The following is an 18,873-nucleotide window of genomic DNA, read 5'->3' as shown; positions in this document are numbered from 1 at the left end:
AAAGGATGTTGGCTTATTGATTGGGAGAGCGGGTCATCTGGATTTGCTGCCTATTAACCTGCTGATTGTTCCAGCCTAATGGTTTCCGTGAAGACAGGTCACTGGTCAAAGGCTAGAAATACAATATCTTGGTGTACACATTTACTGGAACATTAACTTGTTGTGGGAAAGGTCAGATTTGGTGCAACCTCACAGCTCCAGAGACCCGGGTTCGATCCTGACCTCGGCTCCTTCTGTGTGAAGCTTGCATGTTCTCCCTGTGACCACTGGGTGCTCCGGATTCCTCCCACATCCCAAAGACATGCGGTTTGGTTGACTAATTGACCTCTATAAATTGGCATTAGTGTGTAGGGAGTGGATGAAAAAGTGGGAGAACAGAGCTAATGTGATCGATGGTCGGCATGGTCTCTTTGGCCCGAAGTGCCTGTTTCCATGCTGTATCTCTAAACTAAACTACAGATGAGACAGTATGAGCTTGATGTGCGGAAGAATGATGCCAGGTCTTTTAACATCTGATTTAACTAAAGTTGAATTGGGAACAGCGTTGTGAAATGATAGAATGGAAACTTCTGCTAACACTATGAAATAGTAATAAAGGGATTACAATTACTTTTTTGTCCAGTTCTGACATTTTTAAACAATACATTTTGGCAAAAAAAATCCTGGAGGAATGAGGTCAGGCAGCATCTGTGGAGGGATGACATTTTGGGTTGGGACCATTCCTCAGACTGATAGCGTAGAGAGATGCTAGCTGGTGGAGAGAGGTGGGATAAGAGCTGCACAGGATAGGTGGATCTAAGTGAGAAGAGGCTGAGAGGCAGGTGAGTCGTGTGGTGAAGATAGGAATCAAGGCTGGTGAAAATGAGCGGAGAAAATAAAAATGTACAGGTTGTGGAATCAGATAAGAAAAGGAGATGGGGAGTGGAATGCATTTTAACATTTGCTTTACTTGCCAGCAATGGGCGTGAAGGAAAAGATTAAAGGTAATTTGTGCTATGCCTCTCAAATCTCTGACAGAATTGGAGACATTAAAATGTTGTCATCATGCCTCTAAAATGTTACAGGGAAGTATTTTTAAATTGGAGTTCAACAGAGATTGGCGCAGAATTGTCAATTTCATTCCGAACTGCAGTGCAACAAATTATGGGAAACTATAACATTTGATAGATTTAGTGTAAGGGGGGAAAAACTAATACATTGCAAAAAGTGTAGAGCAGTTCAATTGTGACAGTTAAAATGTGCCAGCCATTTCCCTTTTAACGTCCTCCATCTAAACAAGATGACCGTATATGGAATGAGCTGCCAGAGGAGGTAGTTGAGGCAGGTATAGTACGTGTAACTCTCTCCGTCCCTCCTCTACCTTAGTCATCATCCTAGTTTTACTGTTCGAATCCCATCGTTATTATCACCTACTCCACAGCCAACAATGGGCTCATTGGCTGTCAGTGTTATTTACCTTTTCATACCTTTAATTTCCCTCTCTCCTGACTCTGTCTGAAGAGGGGTCTTGACCTGAAATGTCACTTAATCCTTTTCGCCAGAGATGCTGCCTGACTTGCCGAATTACTCCAGCATTTAGCGACTATCTTCTGCATTTAAAAGACACTTGGACAAGTACATGGATCGGAAAGCTTTAGAGGGAAATGGGCCAAATGCAGACAATGAGACTAGTGGGCTGCATCATGATGAGTTGGGCTGAAGGGTCTGTTTCTGTGCTGTTTGTATTTTCCTGAATTTGCCTGATGAATGTTGTGATATTTGTGCATACTGTGTAAATTGTGAATTAATGGACCATTTTTCTGTTGGCAGGTATTTTTCATTAACTTTCCCACTGGATTGCTTTGTGGGGAATTGAGAAAAACCTACGTGGAGTTTGTGAACGTAAGCCAATGCCCGCTTACTGGATTAAAAGTTGTGTGCAAGGACCCAGATTTCTTTTCCTTTGGGAGTAAAACGTCCGCGTTAACGCCACTAAGTCCGACGGCTTCAGAAAACTGTAGCGCCTACAAGACTGTGGTAACCGACTGTGCGGGCACCTCCTCTGCCATCACTTCATCCGTTTCTCCTGCAGACTTTGGGATGGACTCTGGAAATCCACGCTGGGTGATCGAAGTGCCTCTTCCTGACTCTGTATTGTTACCCGCGGCATCTGTGCAACTGCCCCTGTGGTTACGTGGACCCGATGAAGAAGGAGTACATGAAATAAACTTTTTATTTTATTATGAGAGTACAAAACCACATTCAAAATCGGGGTGAGTTTACCTCTGAAATTTAATTTTCATAAGTTCTAGGAACAGAATTAGGCCATTCAGCCCATCAAGTCCACTCCGTCATTCAATCATGGCTGATCTATCTGTATCTCTCAACCCCATTCTCCTGCCTTCACCCCATAACCCCTGACACCCGTACTAATCAAGAATCTATCATTCTCCGCCTTAAACATACCCAATGACTTGCCTCCATGGCCATCTGTGGCAATTAATTCTGCAGATCCACCACCCTCTTTCCTCATCTCCTTTCTAACGGTCTGATCTTTTGTTCTGAGGCTGTGGCCTCTGGTCCTAGATTCTCCCACTAGAGGAAACATCCTCTCCACATTCACTCTATCCAGGCCTTTCACTATTCGGTAAGTTTCAATGAAGTTCCCCTTTTATCCTTCTAAACTCCAGCGAGTATTTTCTTTTGCCAACAAAAATGACTCCTATAAACGCTGTAATTGGTCATTTTCAAGTTTTGATATTTGACGTACAAACTCGTTTCAAAACTTACATTTTTAAAGAAGAACTAATCTGACGCTCACAATTTTTCACTTTTATTTTGGATGATTCCATGGGACATATTTTCTTACAGGTTACATATTTAATGTGAAAAAGACACAGTGCTAGAATAACTCAGAAGGTCAGGCAGCATCTCTGGAAAACATGGATAGGTGACATTTTGGGTCGGGACTCTTCGGACTGAAGAATGGCCCTGACCTGAAACATCAAGTGTTCTCCAGAAATGCTGCATGACCCATTGAGTTACTCTATCACTCGGTGTGTGTTTTTTTGTAAAACAGCATTTTCAGTTCCTTGTATGCTTGGGTGCTACAGTAGCGCAGCAGTAGATTTGCTGCCTTGCAACCCCGGAGACTTGGGTTTGATCCTGACTACGGGTGCTGTCTGTGTGGTGTTTGTGAACGTGGGTTTTCTATGGTGTTCCAGTTTCGTTCCACATTCCAAAGATGTATAGATTAGTCACTTAATTGGCTTTTGTAAATTGTTCCTAGGGTGTAGGATAGTGCTAGTGCACGTGTGATCACTGGTCAGTGCGGACCTGGTGGGCCGAAGGGCCTGTTTCCATGATGTATCTATGAAATGTCTATATCTTTTATATGCGTGTCTTTCATTCATGTACAGAAGCTGTTAAACGTGAGAGAAATGTCTTGCAGCTTTTGCAACTTATTTTGCCCATAACATAAGCTTGGTGTGTAAGAGCTTAAAATAATGTGCACTGTCCCCTCTACCAGCACGCCATAGATACATCATTTGTGAAAGCAGCATTCTGGAACAATTGCTTTTTGTCAGTAAAACAGTAAAAATCGTTGCGATTTACACAGCAAACTCCCAAATTCTGTTAACGTGAGAGAAATGTCTTGCAGCTCTGCAGTTTGCAACTTATTTTGTTTCTTTGTGTTGCACTCCAGCTGCCCTCTTCTCATAGATTATCTTCATGTTATATATTCCTCAGTGCCACTATAAACTTGTACAGTTCATCCCCACCAAAACATTAGCTTCATGTTTGCTCCGTTGACCCTTCTGCCACTCCCCTACCTTCTCTGCAATTTAAAACCTGCCTGACCTGATCTCTCAGCATCTTTTTGTGTTATTTTGTCCATAGCATAAGCTTGGTATGTAAGAGATTTAAATACTGTGCACTGCCCCCTAAACCAGCACTCATAGATACATCATTCGTGAAAGCAGCATTTTGGAATAATTATTTTTGGTCAGTAAAGCCGTAAAAATGATTGTGAACTGCTTCAATTATCTACAAAATCCAAATGACCTTGCACATGCTTGTCCAAATGTACTGGGTGACCCAGATGACATTAAATTTTGTCATGCCAAGAAGGTCGAATTAATGACACGAAGTTTGTCACCCTAGCCAGAGATTCCACCTGACCTGTAACTGATTTACGCCAAAACTTTGTGTCTATCTCCCCTATTATCCTAGTTCAAAATACTTAAGGAAATACCCAGTTTAGTTTTTACAGGTCTCTGGCACCCGTGATATAGCCTACATTAAATATTTTCATGCCATGATTGTCGAATTAATGACACATTAGTTTGTCAAACTAGCATTGGTGTATTGTTGTCACATGTAACAAGACACAGTGAAAAACGTTGTTTGCCTGCTATCATAGAGTCAGAGGCTGTATGGTCGTGAGAGGTCTCCTATGGTTGTGAGAGGTCTCCAAAGAGTCGTCACATCTTTCTGGTCGCCGCTGAATTTTCAACATGTTGAAAATTTCGGTGACCTATCACGGGTGCCAGCAGTCGCCTGTAAAGGTCACGTAAGTGGGACAGGCCCTTTACAGTGTGGAAACAGGCCCTTTGGCTCAACTTGCACACACTAGACAACGTATCCCATCTACACTAGTCCCACCTGCCTGCGTTTGGTCCATATCCATCCAAACCTGTCCTACCCATGTACCTATCTAAATGTTTCTTAAATGTTGAAATAGTACTTGCCTCAACTACTTCCTCTGCTAGCTCACCATCCTTCCAGTCTGATGGTCTTGATCCAAAACATAGTCTATTCTTTTTCTCCAGGAATGCTACCTGACCTGCTGAGTTACTGCAGCATTTTGTGTGTATCTTTCCTCTACTGATGCTGCCTGACTGTCGGAATTCTTCCAGCACGTTTCAATTTGCTTAAGATTGCAACATCCGCAGCGTCTTGTCTCTGCTAGAAATACTCCAACAGGTTCATTGTCTTCTTTCTACAGGTGTTGCCTGAGCTGCTGGATATTTTCTCCATTTTATTTTTTATTAATGAAATACTCAGTAATCATTAGCAATATTGGCACCTTCTATTCATGTCTAAAGCTGCAATTCTTCTTGAGGCCTGTAATGCTGGAGAGATCTTCTTTAACTGCAACTGTCTTTGTGATGTCTGATAATCCCATGGTGTTTTCAAATTGTGAGTTCCAAGAATCTGACCCAATTACGATGAAGGAAAAACGACATATTTGTTATCTGGATGCTCTAACCTGGGACAAATGGCCGAAAGTGACTTTCTGTTAAAGAAGCCTTGACAATTGCAGCAATGCATCGGATAGATTTCAGCTACAGTATAGTGGAGAGTATTGGATTTTTATTGTCATGTGTGCTGCGATACTGTTAAACTTTGTTGTGTGTTATTGAGGTAAATCATACTGTACATCAGGTAATGCACTGGATAAAATAAGCATAGTGTACAATATCGTGTTATAGCTACAAAGAAAGTGCAGATTTTTTTTAAAGTCCAAAAGCTGCAATGAGGTCGATTGGAAGATTGATAATTCATCCCTAGCACGTGAGCGGTGGGTTCAAGAGTCTGATCACAGCAGAGGCGGAGCTGTTCAATACAGTATATCCAATGTCAATCGAGCAGGCTGCTTTATCCTTGGGGTGTTAAACTCCACCAGACAGCTGGGCTGTTTCTTCATGCACCTACCTATGGGCATGTTTTAATTGTCTGATTACATCTCCTTTATGGAGACACAACATATATAATTGTGATTCACTATAAACGATGTTGTGTATGGAACCCAAACTTTAAGCACAGTGGCGCAACAAAGTTGTTCCCTTACAGTGCCAGGGTTCGATCCTGACCACGGGTGCTGTCTGTATGGAGTTTGTACATTCTCCCTGTGACTGTGTGAGTTTCCTCACACATTACAAAGACCAGCTGGTTTATAGTTTAATTGGCTTCTGTAAATTGTCCTTAGTGTGTAGCTAGGACCAGTGTATGTGTGATTGCTGGTCGGCGCGGACTCGGTGAGCCTAAGGGCCTGTTTCCATGCTCTATCTTTAAACTAAACTAACCTGCAAAGCACCAGTTGAACTAGTCAAAAGCAAAAGAATTGCACATATCAGAAATGTAAAATAAGACCAAAAGGTGCTAGACATGCTCAGCAGGTCAGGCAGCATTTATGGAGAAAGTCTCGAGCCAAATGTGTTAGCATGTTTAACATTGCAGAGAGGGGGAAGGATAGAGAGATCGTGGAATGTCTGACAGGGTGGAGCCCAAAATACAGGTGACTCGCACACTGACAACCACCTCCTTTGGGTGATAAATACCTATTATTCAAAGTTGATCTGTCTGAAGGAATGAAGACACAAGATACTGCAGATGCTGGTTTACAAAAAAATGACAAAGTGCTGGAGTAACTTGGCGGGTCAGGCAGCATCTCTGGAGGACATGGAAAGGTGGCATTTCGGGTCACTTGTGGATAGTGACGTTTAGGGTTGGGAACCTTGTTCACTCTGAGAAAGAGTCCCAACCTGAAATGTCACCTGTCAATTTCCTCCAGAGATGCTGCTTAACCTGCTGGGTTACTCTAGCATTTTGGACTGTAAATCGAGATGATTGTGGGTAGTTTTGTGAATTGGAATGCAGAACAAAGCAGTTGCTGGAAATGTGAGCTAATGGAATACTGCAAATACTCGGCATCTGTAGCGAGAGATAAAATGAGTCGATGTTTAGTTTAGTTTATTGTCATGTGTACCGAGGTACAGTGAAAAGCTTTTTGTTGGTGCAAAAAAACTATACATGATTACAATCGAGCCGTGTACAGATACAGGTTAAAGGGTATATGTTTAGTGCCAGAAACAGTCAAGTAAAGTCTGATTAAAGATAGTCCTAGAGTCACCAATGATGTAGATGGGAGGTCAGGAATGTCTCTGGTTGGTGAGAGGAAAATCTTACCCTGAATCCAGAGGTGTACGTTTCCACACTTCTGTACCTCATGCCTGATGGGAGAGGGAAGAGGGAGTGACCGGAGTGAGACTGGTCCTTGATCATGCTCTGATCTGTGGTTAAGGCTACAGGTGAATCTGAGCAGGCTGGTTCTGACAAACTGGAGAGGTTGGCTAGTTGAAATTATTCATAAGCGCCTTTCCTGTTTGCCGTTCTTTGCATTGTTGTAAGTCTTATAATTGGTATGTGGAGAGATAAGAGACCACAATTACTAAGTAAAGAAAATAAAGTACTGGAGGAATTCAGTGGGTCATGCAAGGTAAGCGGAGGGAATGGTTTGGGTTAGGACTCTTCTTCAGACTCTTGGAGACGAGGGAGAAGATGTGGGCATGGGGCAATGTCTGGCAAGTGATGCAGGTGAAGGGGGATTAATTGGCAGGGGTGGAGATAGTGACAGACGAGGGTTGGAAAGAAGACCAAAGGAGTCCAATAAGGAAGGAAGAGGAGTGGAATGTAAAGCACAGCCCTCTTTGTTTAGAAGGATGATGGAGGAACCTCATTGAAACTTACCGAATAATGAAAGGCCTGGATAGAGTAAACATGGAGAGGATGTGCCACTAGTGGGAGAGTATAGGACGAGAAGGCACAGCCTCAGAATAAAAGGACATAACATTAGAAATGTGAGGAGGGATTTCTAGTTGGAGGGTGTTAAATCTGTGGAATTCATTGCCACAGACGGCTGTGCAGGCCATCAATGAGTACTTTGTGTTTTGTGAAAGGTATCTTTGAATTTAAAGTCACCGTGAAACCTCTGCCTCTCTGCCCACAGCCACCGAGTGCTGAGACACACAGCAATAATATGCACGAGCCGCTCTCTCAGTGTTAGGGCCACGGCTTGCAGGAGCAACGCCCTTGAAGCAGAAGCAAAGAGCAACATCGATAATCTCCTCCTCTTTCTGGATGTGGCCAACATTAACACAGTGAGTTGTTTAAACATGAACTGAAATATAAAAATGAACTGCAAATGGATTGAAGAGATGTGTACTTGTACTTATCCTTGGATGCCAGAAACTGATTATCAGAGAATACACCATCTCCTCAAACCAGAATTGTTGCTCATTTTCATTAGTGGAAATCATCATTTATGTATATAAAATTATGGGACGTAGATAGGGTGGACAGTCACAATCTTTTCCCCAGGATGGAAATGTTCAATGCTAGAAGGAATAGTTATAAGGTGACAGGTTTGTTGGAAATGTACGGGCTAGTTTTTTTTACACAGGCTGTGGTTGGGGCCTGGAACGCAATGCCAGGGGTGGTGTTAGAGGCTTTTAGATTGGTATGAGGAAGTTTAGTTTATTATTGTCACTTATACCAAGGTTCAATGAAAAGCTTTTGTTTGCATGCTGTCCAGTCAAAGAAAAGACTCAACATGAATACAAACAAGTCATCTGCAGTGCAGGCAAGGAATAGAGAGTTATGGATCATGTACAGGCAATGAAATCAGTTTGGCTTGGCATCATGTTTCACGCTGGAAAGGATGCAGAGACGATTTATGAGGATGTTGCCAGGACTCGAAGGCCTGCGCCATAGGGAGAGGTTGAACAGGCTCAGACTCTTTCTTGGCACGTAGGAAAATGAGAGGTGATCTTATAAAAGTGTACAAAAACATGAGAGGAATAAATCAGGTAGACGTAGAGAGTCTCTTGCCCAGAGTAGGGGAATTGAGAACCAGAGGACATGGGTTTAAGGTGAGGAGGGGGAGGGAAAGATTTAATAGGAGTAACTTTTTTACACGGGTACTGTCGCAACATTTAAAAACATTTATACAGGTTCATGGATAGGGCAGGTTTAGAGGGATATAGGCCAAACTCTGGGAGGTGGGACTAATGTAGATGGGACATGTGGGCATGTTAACCTGAAGGGCCTGTTTCCACGCTGTATGACTTTGACTCTACAAATTCTGCTGCAAAACCTTGAATGTCGACAAAGGTGGTTCAGTTGACCAATATATTAAAAAGCAAATCTTTTATCCTGATAAATGGGAAATTTATGACGCATGAAATAACTGAGGTGACTATGTCATTGATATTTTTAAGGAAGGGCAAGATAAAGAGATGAAGATAAATAGAAAAGTTTAGTAATAACATGAGATGAACGAGTGGGAGGAAGCTTGTGTGAAGATAAATATTAGCATTGACCTTTGCCAGAACATTGTGTGTGTGTGTGTGTGTTTGTGTGTGCGCTGTATTAGTCACTTTAAGCCGTGGTTTTGTCTTTATTTTAGTTATTACAATTTGACTGACAGATTTATAAGGGGTGGAGGATGAGCTGTTATAAGGAGTTTGGAGCCTGGGGTCAGGCAAATAGTCTGATTCATCCTTTATTTTAAACATGTTATTCTTGTATGGTGCCTCAATTAAATGTGGTATTGCGCCACATCCTTTGCACCATGCCACAGAAGAAGTAGGAAAATCTCCCACAATCTACGCAATTTCTCGGTTGCCAAACACTTTAATTCCTCCTTCCCATTCCCACACTGACTCTTCTATCCTGGGCCTCCTCCACTGTCAGGAGTAAGGCCACACACAAATTGGAGGAACAGCACCTTGAATATCGCTTGGGCAGCTTGCAACTGAACCACCTTTGTCGACATTCAAGGTTTTGCAGCAGAATTTGTAGAGTCAAAGTCATACAGCGTGGAAACAGGCCCTTCAGGTCAATGTATATTGATTTCTCTAACTTCAAGTAACCCCTGCATTCCCTCTCTCACTGTCCCTCCCCCACCCAAGTCATTCCACGAGTTTCACAGTTGTCCACCCTAGTTTCACTGTTTGTTCACCTTGATCATCATTGCTGGCTTTGATTTGTCCTTTTGCATACCTTTCATTCATTTATTTGTACCGGATCATATCTTCAGTTTCCCTCCCCCTTGATTCTTAGTCTGAAGAAGGGTCTCGACCCGAAACATCACCCAGTCCTTCGCTCCAGAGATGCTGCCTGTCCCACTGAGTTACTCCAGCTTTTTGTGTCTATCTTCATCTAAAAGCAGAACCGCACATGAACCATTTGTGGAAAGACTCCTGCTTTAGACATTAAAATACAGCACGATAACAGGCCCTTTGGCCCACTGCATCCGTGCCGGCCAGCACTAGCACTATCCTACACACGAGGAATAACTTTACCATTTTATCAAGCCAATTAACCTACAAACCTGTAAGTCTTTAGAGTGTGGGAAGAAACCGGAGCACCCGAGAAACCCCACTGGGTTATGGAGAACGTGCAAACTCCATACAGACAGCATCCATGGTCAGAATCGACCACGGGTCTCTGGCACTGTGAGGCGGCAACACTGCTGTGCCGCTCTGCTGGAATGGGAAGAATTCTGGAAAATTAATAATCAATAGGGGTGATACAGCTGGAAGAGCTGCCGCCTCGAAGCGCTGGAGAACCAGATTTGATCCTGACCATGGCACGTGTGTGTATGTGTGGACTTTGCACATTCTGCCTGTGCCCACATGGGTAGCCTCCGGCTGCTCCAGGTTCCTCCCACATCACACATCCCGTGGGTTTTCTCAGGTGCTCCAGTTTCTTCCCACACTTCAAATATGTTCAGGTTTGCAGGTTAATGTGCTTGGTATAAGTGTAAATTATCCCTAGTGTGTGCGCAGGATAGTGTTAATTTGCAGGGATCGCTGGTTGGTGCGGATTCGGTGGGCCGAAGGACCTGTTTCCGCGCTGTATCTCGAAACTATACTAAACGTCGCATTTGTAGGTTAATTCTTCCTCTATAAATTGTCACAAGTGTGCAAGTAGTGGATGAGAATACAGGTTAACAAAGAATAAGTGTGAATGGGTGATTGATGCTCGGCATGGACTTGGTAGGCTGAAGGCCCTCTTCTGTATCTTTATATTAAAAAATAATTTTTTAATTCTATAAAAGGGGGCAAGAAAGCAAACAAAATATACCTCTGGTTTTTAAATGGACGTGTCAAACCATGAACAATTGGCATTTACTTTAAAATAATGTAGGTGTCATACTAACATTGGGGCTTATTCTTTCAGAGTGAAGCAGGCGTGAGGGAATTCCACATAATTCAGGTGTCTAGTTGCAGTGAGCATTGGAAACTACAGAAATGTATCAACCCTACGGAAGATAAAGGTTGGTGATTTTTTTTGCCTGCCTTTCGACCTGTTTTATTCCAATATTATGGGTTTTTTCGTATTATTCCAGCGTTGAAACTAGCAGACCGGTGATATCACAGTTTTGGGATTCAGTTCGGATCTGTAGTGTTTGATTTTTTTTCCCAGGATGGAAATATCAAATACTGGAGGTCATAGCTTTAAGGTGAGAGGGATAAGGTTTAAAAGAGATATGCGGAGCAAATTTCTTACAGAGGGTGGTGTGTCTGGAATGTGCTGCCAGGGGTGATGGTGGAGATATGATAGTGGTGTTTCAAAGACTTTTGGATGGACCTGGATATGTGGGGGTGGGGGGGTGGGGGGGGGGTGTGGATTGTGTGTAAACAGATAAGAGTTGGACAGCATCACGTTCGGCATACACATCGCAACCCGAAGGGTGGTTCTTGTTCTGTTCTATGTTCCAATGCTGTCTGTGTGGAGTTTGCATATGTGGTGTCACGGTGAATTTCCTCTGGGTGCCCTGGTTTCCATCCACATGCCACAAGATATAGACGTTGGGAGGTTGTTACAGTTGTACAAGACATTGTTGCGGCCACATTTGGAACATTGTGTTCCGTTTTGGTCAGCCTGTTTTGTTTAGTTTTAGTTTAGAGAAGATACAGGGAAGAATGTACAAACTCTACAGACAGCACCCAGGGTCTCCAGTGCTGCAAACGCTGTAAGGCAGCAACACTACTACTGTACCTCCATGCCGCCATTGGGAAAGGGCGGGAAAGATATTGTTAAGCTTGAAAGGGTGCAGATAAGATTCATGAGGATGGTGCCAGGAAGAGGGCCTGTCCTGCAGGCGAGGACTCTATTGGAGCGCAGGAGGACAAGAGGTGATCCTATAGAGGTGTATATGATCCTGAAGGGATTAGATAGGATGATAGATAGGGAAATCAAGAACCAGGGGACACAGGCTTAAGGTGAGGGAGGGCAAGTCACGGTGGTAAGTCACTGGAGCAGTCAGAGGAGACCCACGTTGTCACAAGGAGAACATGCAAACCCCAAGCACAGACAACGCCCAAGGTCAGCATCTAACCCGGGGCTGTGAGGCAACGAAAGCTATGAGATGCTATGAGAATGCAGGGTGACTTGGACAGGTTGGGGGAGTGGGTAGATGCATGGCAGATGAAGTTTAATGCGGATAAATGCGAGGTTGCCCACTTGGTATAAAAAACAGGAAGGCAGATTACTATCTAAATGGCGTCAAGTTGGGGAAAAAGGGAAGCACAACGGGATCTGGGGGTTCTTGTTCATCAGTCTATGAAAATAAGAATGCAGGTGCAGCAGGCAGTGAAGAAAGCGAATAGCATGTTGGCCTTCATTACAAGATGATTCGAGTATAGAAGCAAAGAGATCCTTCTGCAATTGTACAGGGCCCTAGTGAAACCACACCTGGAGTATTGTGTGCAGTTTTGGTCCCCTAATTTGAGGAAGGCCATTCTTGCTATTGAGGGAGTGCAGCGTAGGTTTACAAGGTTAATTCCCGGGGTGGCCGGACTGTCATGCTGCGAGAATGGAGCAGCTGGGCTTGTACACTCTGGAGTTTAGAAGGATGAGAGGGAATCTTATTGAAACATATAACATTGTTAACGGTTTGGACATGCTAGAGGCAGGAAAAATGGTCCAGATGTTGGGGGAGTCCAGAACCAGGGGCCACAGTTTAAGAGAGAGGGGTAAGCCATTCAGAACGGAGACGAGGAAACACCTTTTCTCACAACAGTTGTGAGTCTCAAATTCTCTGCCTCGGAGGGCGGTGGAAGCCGGTTCTCTGGATGCTTTCAAGAGAGAGCTAGATAGGGCTCTTAAAGATAGCGGAGTCAGGGGATATGGGGAGAAGGCAGGATCGGGGTACTGATTGGGGATGATCAGCCATGTTCACATTGAATGGCGATGCTGGCTCAAAGGGCCGAATGGCCTTCTACTGCACCTATTGTTTATTGGGCTGGGGAGGGACTGAACGCAGCAGGTTTTGTTTTCTTTGTTGCATCCAGTATTGGGAAATATTCATCGGTAAATGGTTTTGTGGCTCTAACCTGCTGGTTAGCTTGGGGAAAACCATACAACCCATTTGTTCCCAGTGCTTTGAAATTAAATCTCCCAGTTACTCTGATCAATGTTCAGGAAAGTGGTAAACTTCCAGTGGCCGTATCGAAAAGGCACCGAAATCTAGATCTCAGCTGAGCTTCCTAATCGATATTTGGGCAAGTTGGAAGAGAATAGGATGGTATTCACATTAGTGGGTGACATCGGGGAGGGGGTGGGGGGGGGGGGGGTGGAGTGGGAAACGTGTAGATTTTCCATGTGGGCATGGACAAATGCAATTAAGCAATGGGTGACGCAAGAAACTGCAGAAGTACAACACGAAGGATGTCAGATTCCAGGCATTGAACATGGTTTCGTTAGTTGCTGATGCAAAACTGTGACCCTGATCCATCCTGAATATTTACAAGACTGTTGAATTTGAAGGGTCAACTTCATGTGCTGTTTCATTTTCCATTACCAACATCAACACATGATCCTGTTACATGTGGGAGGTATGGTTGATTGATTTGTGGATGACAAAACAATTGGTGGTGTTATTGAAAGTGAGTAGGACAGTCAGCGCTTCAGGCTAAGATTAATAATTTGGCAGGACGGGCAGAGCAATGGCAATGGGAGTCTTTGTGAAAAGATTGGATTTAGCTTAGTTTTCATATACAGCATGGAAACGTGGCTTTCGACCCACTGAATCCACACTGACCAGCGATCCCCGCACGCTAACACGATCCTACATAATAGGGATAATGTACAATTTTTATTGAAGCCTATTAACCTACAAACCCGTATGTCTTTGGAGTATGGGAGGAAACGAGAGCGCCTGGAGAAAGCCCACACGGTCACAGGGAGAACGTACATACTCCTATAGACGGCACCCCTAGTCAAGATTCGAACCAGAGTCTCTGGCGTTGTAAGGCAATAACTGTACTGCTGCGCCTCTGTGCAGCAATATTTGTTGAGCTGCTAACTCAGCTATTTATTTAGCTGCAATAAAGTGCAAAATAAAATGTACCACAAATGACAGGTAGAGCAACCTAAATAACGTTTTTGTTTGTTAAATTTCAGATGCAAAACTCAGCAGTCGCGAGAGAGCAAAACTGTGTTTTCGGGCAACGCGATGTCAACATTCAGAAGGTGAGCCCAAATACAGACTATGGTAATTTTTCTGATGTAATTTTTCTGATGTAATTGCCGTTGGAATCGCTACATTAAGGGAAATCATGCTGCTGTTTTCATTTCATAGCTACCTTGTGTTCAGAAGGAAGGTATATATTTGCAGATATCGTTTTGGGAAGTGAGCAGGTGAGTAGACATATAATTTTGTTACATTTCATTGCTATTACTTTTAGCTAATCATGATACCTTAAGCAGCAATCAAATATCAATTGGCATTTGATGAAATATCCTGAAACGGTTATGGTGATTGTTCATTGAACATCTATCTTTTTTTTTTTTAAAGTCAGTTTTGATGGTGGCAGGGATATGCAGGGATATGGATCGCATGCAGGCAGAGTGGATTAATTTAACCTGGTATTATGTTCAACAATGGTATTGTGGCTGAAGAGCCTGTTGCTGTGTAGAACTGTTCCATGTACCTGTTCAAATATGTCTTAAATTTTAAAGTACCTGTCACAATTACCTCCTCTGGCAACTTGTTCCATATATCCACCTCCCTGGAGTGGAAAAAGCTGCCCCTCACATTCATATTAAATCTTACCCCTCTCACCTTCAACCCAGGTCCTCTGGTTCTTGATTCCCCTACACTGGGCAAAAGGCTGTACATTCACGCTATCTATTCCCATCATGATCTTATATACCTCTAAGGTGTATCAGGCCTCCTGTGCTCCAAGTAATAGTTTACTGTCACGTGTACTGAGGTACAGTGAAAAGCTTTTTTGTTGCATGCTATCCTGTTAGTTGAAAGACTATACACGAGTTCAATCAAGCCATCCATAATGTACTGATACACAATAAAAGAATGATGTTTAGTGCAATGTAAAGTCCAATTAAAAATAGACAGAGCACCTCCATGAGATAGATGGGAGGTCATTGGGGATTGGATGGTTAACTCGCCTTGTGTCCGCTGGGAACGCACTGTCTCTGCATCAGCATGTATGCTTTTTCACATTTCTGTTCCCCTTGCCTGATGGGAGAGGGGAGAAGATGGAGTGTCCAAGGTGTGACTGGATCTTGATCTTGCTGGTGGCCTTGCCGCGGCAGTGTGAAATAATAGATGGAGTCAGTGGAAAGGAAGTTAGTTTGTGTGATGGTCTAGGTTATTTCCACAATTCTCTGCATTTTCTTGTGGTCTTGGATGCTGTTCTGAGATCATGCTGTGATGCATCCCATTAAATTCTGTAGAATTTAGTTTGAGTTGTTGGAAACATCGGAAACTTCCTAAGCCATCTAAGGGAAGTAGAGTTAGATATAAAGTGCTTGAGTAACTCAATGGGTCAGGCAGCATCTCTGGAGAAAATCACCTGGGTGATTTTTCAGGTCGGGACCCTTCTTCAGATCCAAAACATCACCTAGGCATTTTCTCCAGAGATGCTGCCTGACTGTTGTATTACTCCAGCACTTTGTGTTTATCTTTGGTGTAAACCAGCTGCAGTTCTTGTTTCTGCTTAAGGAAGTTGAGGCACTGGTATGTTTTCCTGACCATTGCTTTGATATGGGTATAAATGGGGATCCTGTGGATAGGGTGAACTGTTTTAAATATCTGGGAGTCCACATCTCTGAGGATATGACATGGTCATCACACGCCTCAGCACTGGTGAGTAAGGCAAGGCAGCGCCTTTACCACCTCAGGCAATTGAGGAAATTCAGAGTGTCTCCGAGGATCCTCCAGTGCTTCTACGCAGCGGCGGTGGAAAGCATCTTGTCCAGGAACATTACCATCTGGTTCGGGAATTGCTCTGCCAAGGACAAGAAGGCTCTGCAGAGAGTAGTGCGTTCAGCCGAACGCACTATGGGAACTTCACTCACCCCCCTGCAGGAACTATACAACAGGAGGTGCAACTCCAGAGCAAACAAAATCATGAGAGACCTCTTCCACCCCTGCAACGGACTGTTCCAGCCGCTACGGTCAGGCAAACGCCTCCGTTGCCTTGCAGTGAGAACGGAGAGGTTGAGAAGGAGTTTCTTCCCAGAGGCAATTCGGACTGTAAACGCCTTTCTCACCAGGGACTAACTGTACAGAACGTTTTTCCTTCTATTATTTATTATGTAAAATAATATGTGTGTTATGATTGTGTTTATAATTTGTTTGGTTGGTTTGTTGTTCCGCGAGCATTGCCACTTTCATTTCACTGCACATCTCGTATGTGTATGTGACAAATAAACTTGACTTGACTTGTGATATTTACTCCCAGGACCTGGAAGCTTTCAACCATCTCTATTTCACCATCAATGCATACTGGGGTGTGTGTACCGTTTCGCTTCTTGAAGTCGATCACTATCTCCTTTGTCTTGTTGACATTGAGGGAAAGGTTGTTGTCCTGGCACCAGGTTAGAAGATTCTCCATCTTCTTCGTCTCAACATTATTTCATATCCAGCCACTGCAATGGTGCCGCCTGCGAATTTGTGAATTGGATTTATATTTGGCTGCACAGTCGTGGGTGGATAAGGAGAGAAGGAGGAGGCTGAGAATGCACCCTTGCAAAGAATAAAGTCCTAGCTTGCACAATCTCTCTGTCTAGCTCAGGCCCTTTTGTCCTCGTGACATCCTCTCTAATCTTCTCTGCACCCTCTCCAGCAAAATAACATTTTGTCGCTTTTATGGTTTGGTTATTGGATGTCAAGGGTGCTTGCAATTTTGGAATAGTGTCTTGCATGTATTGTATAATTGAGAGTTTGTGTTGTGTTTTGCAGATAATCAGTGCAACCACTCCGTGTGCAGACTTCTTCTTTCAAAGTTGCTGTGCTGCACAGTCTCGAAAGGCTGCATTGCAGACTCCCATGGTCCCCAGCAGACCCAAAACTGGCCATGTTACAAAATTAGTGCAGAAGTGCAATGAGGTGGATCTGAACATTATAGTATTATGGAAGGTTGGTATAATCGGCATTAATGTTGCAGGAGTTGTACATTGAATGTTCTTGCAGATTAAAACTTAGAGCCATCGTCATTGAGTCATACAGCACGGAAACGGGCCCTATAGTCCAAGGGAGGTTTCCCACCTGAAACGTCACCTATTTTTCTCCTGAAATGCTGCCGGATCTGCTGAGTTACTCCAGCATTTTGTGTGTACCTTCGGCCCAACTTGTCCATGCCGGCCAAGCTGCCCCATGTACACGAGTCCCACCTACCCGCATTTGGCCCATAATCCACTAACTGTCTCCTGTCCATGTACCCGTCAAAATGTCTTACAACTTAGAGAAGGGAACTCAATATTTACAGACCACTTTCTAACTTGAAGCAGTGACTTTGCGATTGTTTTGTATCCTACTCTGGCGTGCTTATTAAAAGCACGATTGAAGGTTGAAGGAAAACCATAACAAATATGAAATGATTGACTTCTGACATTCTGGTAAGTCCTGTTATGTGAGAAGCAATTCCTGAATGACACCTCCACTTCACTCTGACCTTTAGGTCCATTTTGTGTGTAGGGAAACGAGATAGCTTTAATTAATGCCCTGATGATAAACTGTTGGAAATAATCTCAGCAAAAGCAAAGCAAAGTGCTAGAGTTGCTCAGCAGGTCAGGCAACATCTACGCCGGAGAATGGAAAAATGAAGTTTTGGGTGGGGAACATTCTTCAATCTGATAAGACCAAGTGCAAACTGGAGGAACAGGACAAATTCCACTAGGGTAGCAAAAAAAAGTGCAAGGGCTGCAGGTCGATAGGTTCGGAGATGTTAAAGACCCCAGGGTTTTTTGAAGAATAGTAGAAAGTAAGCATCATGTATTGTTTCAGTAAGACATTCATAAAACATATCATGTTGTCATTATCATCGTTTTTGAGGGCTTGCTCTTTCCAAATTAGCTGCTGGGAACATCGTAACCCGTGCCAACATTTTAACAAAATACTTGACTTGCAAACATTTTGCAACCCCGGGGCAATCACTGAAGGAGACTTCAATCTCTCTGGAACTGATGCACTACAATGCTAACAACAATATTCTGTACTCTGTTTCTTCCCCATTACTCTATTATACGAGACCCAAGAAACTGCAGGTGCAGATTTACACCCAAAAAAAAACACATAGTGCTGGAGTAACTCAGCAAGTCAGGCAGCGTCCCTGGAGTATGTGGATAGGTGACGTTTCGGGATCAGGACCCTTCTTCAGACTCATTTTTCTTGAGTTTAGCTTGATTACATTCAAGTATAATATTATCAGATTTGTTTAGATAGCATGCGAAACAAGGATTTTCACTTCATCCCCGGTACACAAGGCGTCACAGTGGCGCAGCATTAGAGTTGTTATCTCACAGCACCAGAGACCCGGGTTCGATCCTGACTACGGGTGCTGTCTGTACAGACTTTGGGCATTTTCCTGTGACTGCGTGGGTGCTCCGATTTCCTCATGCAGTCCAAAGGCAAGTGGGTTTTTGTTAATTGGCCTCTGTAAATTGCCCCTGTTGTTAAAAAAACAAACTGGGATAACAGGGAACTAGTGTCCAGAAGATCATTGGTTGACGTGGACAAGGTGGGCCAAAGGGCCTGTTTCCGTACTGTATCACTAAAGGTGACAATAATAAACA

The 18,873-nt window shown here is 43.5% G+C and overlaps 1 protein-coding gene across 2 annotated transcripts in view; it reads left to right on the top strand.

The window, feature by feature from the left end:
- The window catches only part of trappc8 (trafficking protein particle complex subunit 8), a 115,831-nt gene that overhangs the window by 83,552 nt on the left and 13,406 nt on the right, over window positions 1–18,873 (top strand). For both annotated transcript variants that reach the window (XM_055634313.1, XM_055634312.1), the window contains 6 exons: window positions 1,810–2,252; window positions 7,772–7,922; window positions 11,008–11,104; window positions 14,236–14,304; window positions 14,414–14,472; window positions 17,042–17,218. In XM_055634313.1, coding sequence (XP_055490288.1) covers window positions 1,810–2,252; window positions 7,772–7,922; window positions 11,008–11,104; window positions 14,236–14,304; window positions 14,414–14,472; window positions 17,042–17,218 — 996 coding nt within the window. The remainder of the gene's footprint in view (window positions 1–1,809; window positions 2,253–7,771; window positions 7,923–11,007; window positions 11,105–14,235; window positions 14,305–14,413; window positions 14,473–17,041; window positions 17,219–18,873) is intronic.

This window comes from Leucoraja erinacea, chromosome 4, assembly GCF_028641065.1.
Source record: "Leucoraja erinacea ecotype New England chromosome 4, Leri_hhj_1, whole genome shotgun sequence".
NCBI lineage: Eukaryota > Metazoa > Chordata > Chondrichthyes > Rajiformes > Rajidae > Leucoraja > Leucoraja erinaceus.
Note: the sequence above shows the minus strand (reverse complement) of the source record. Positions and strands in the feature narration are given on the sequence as shown.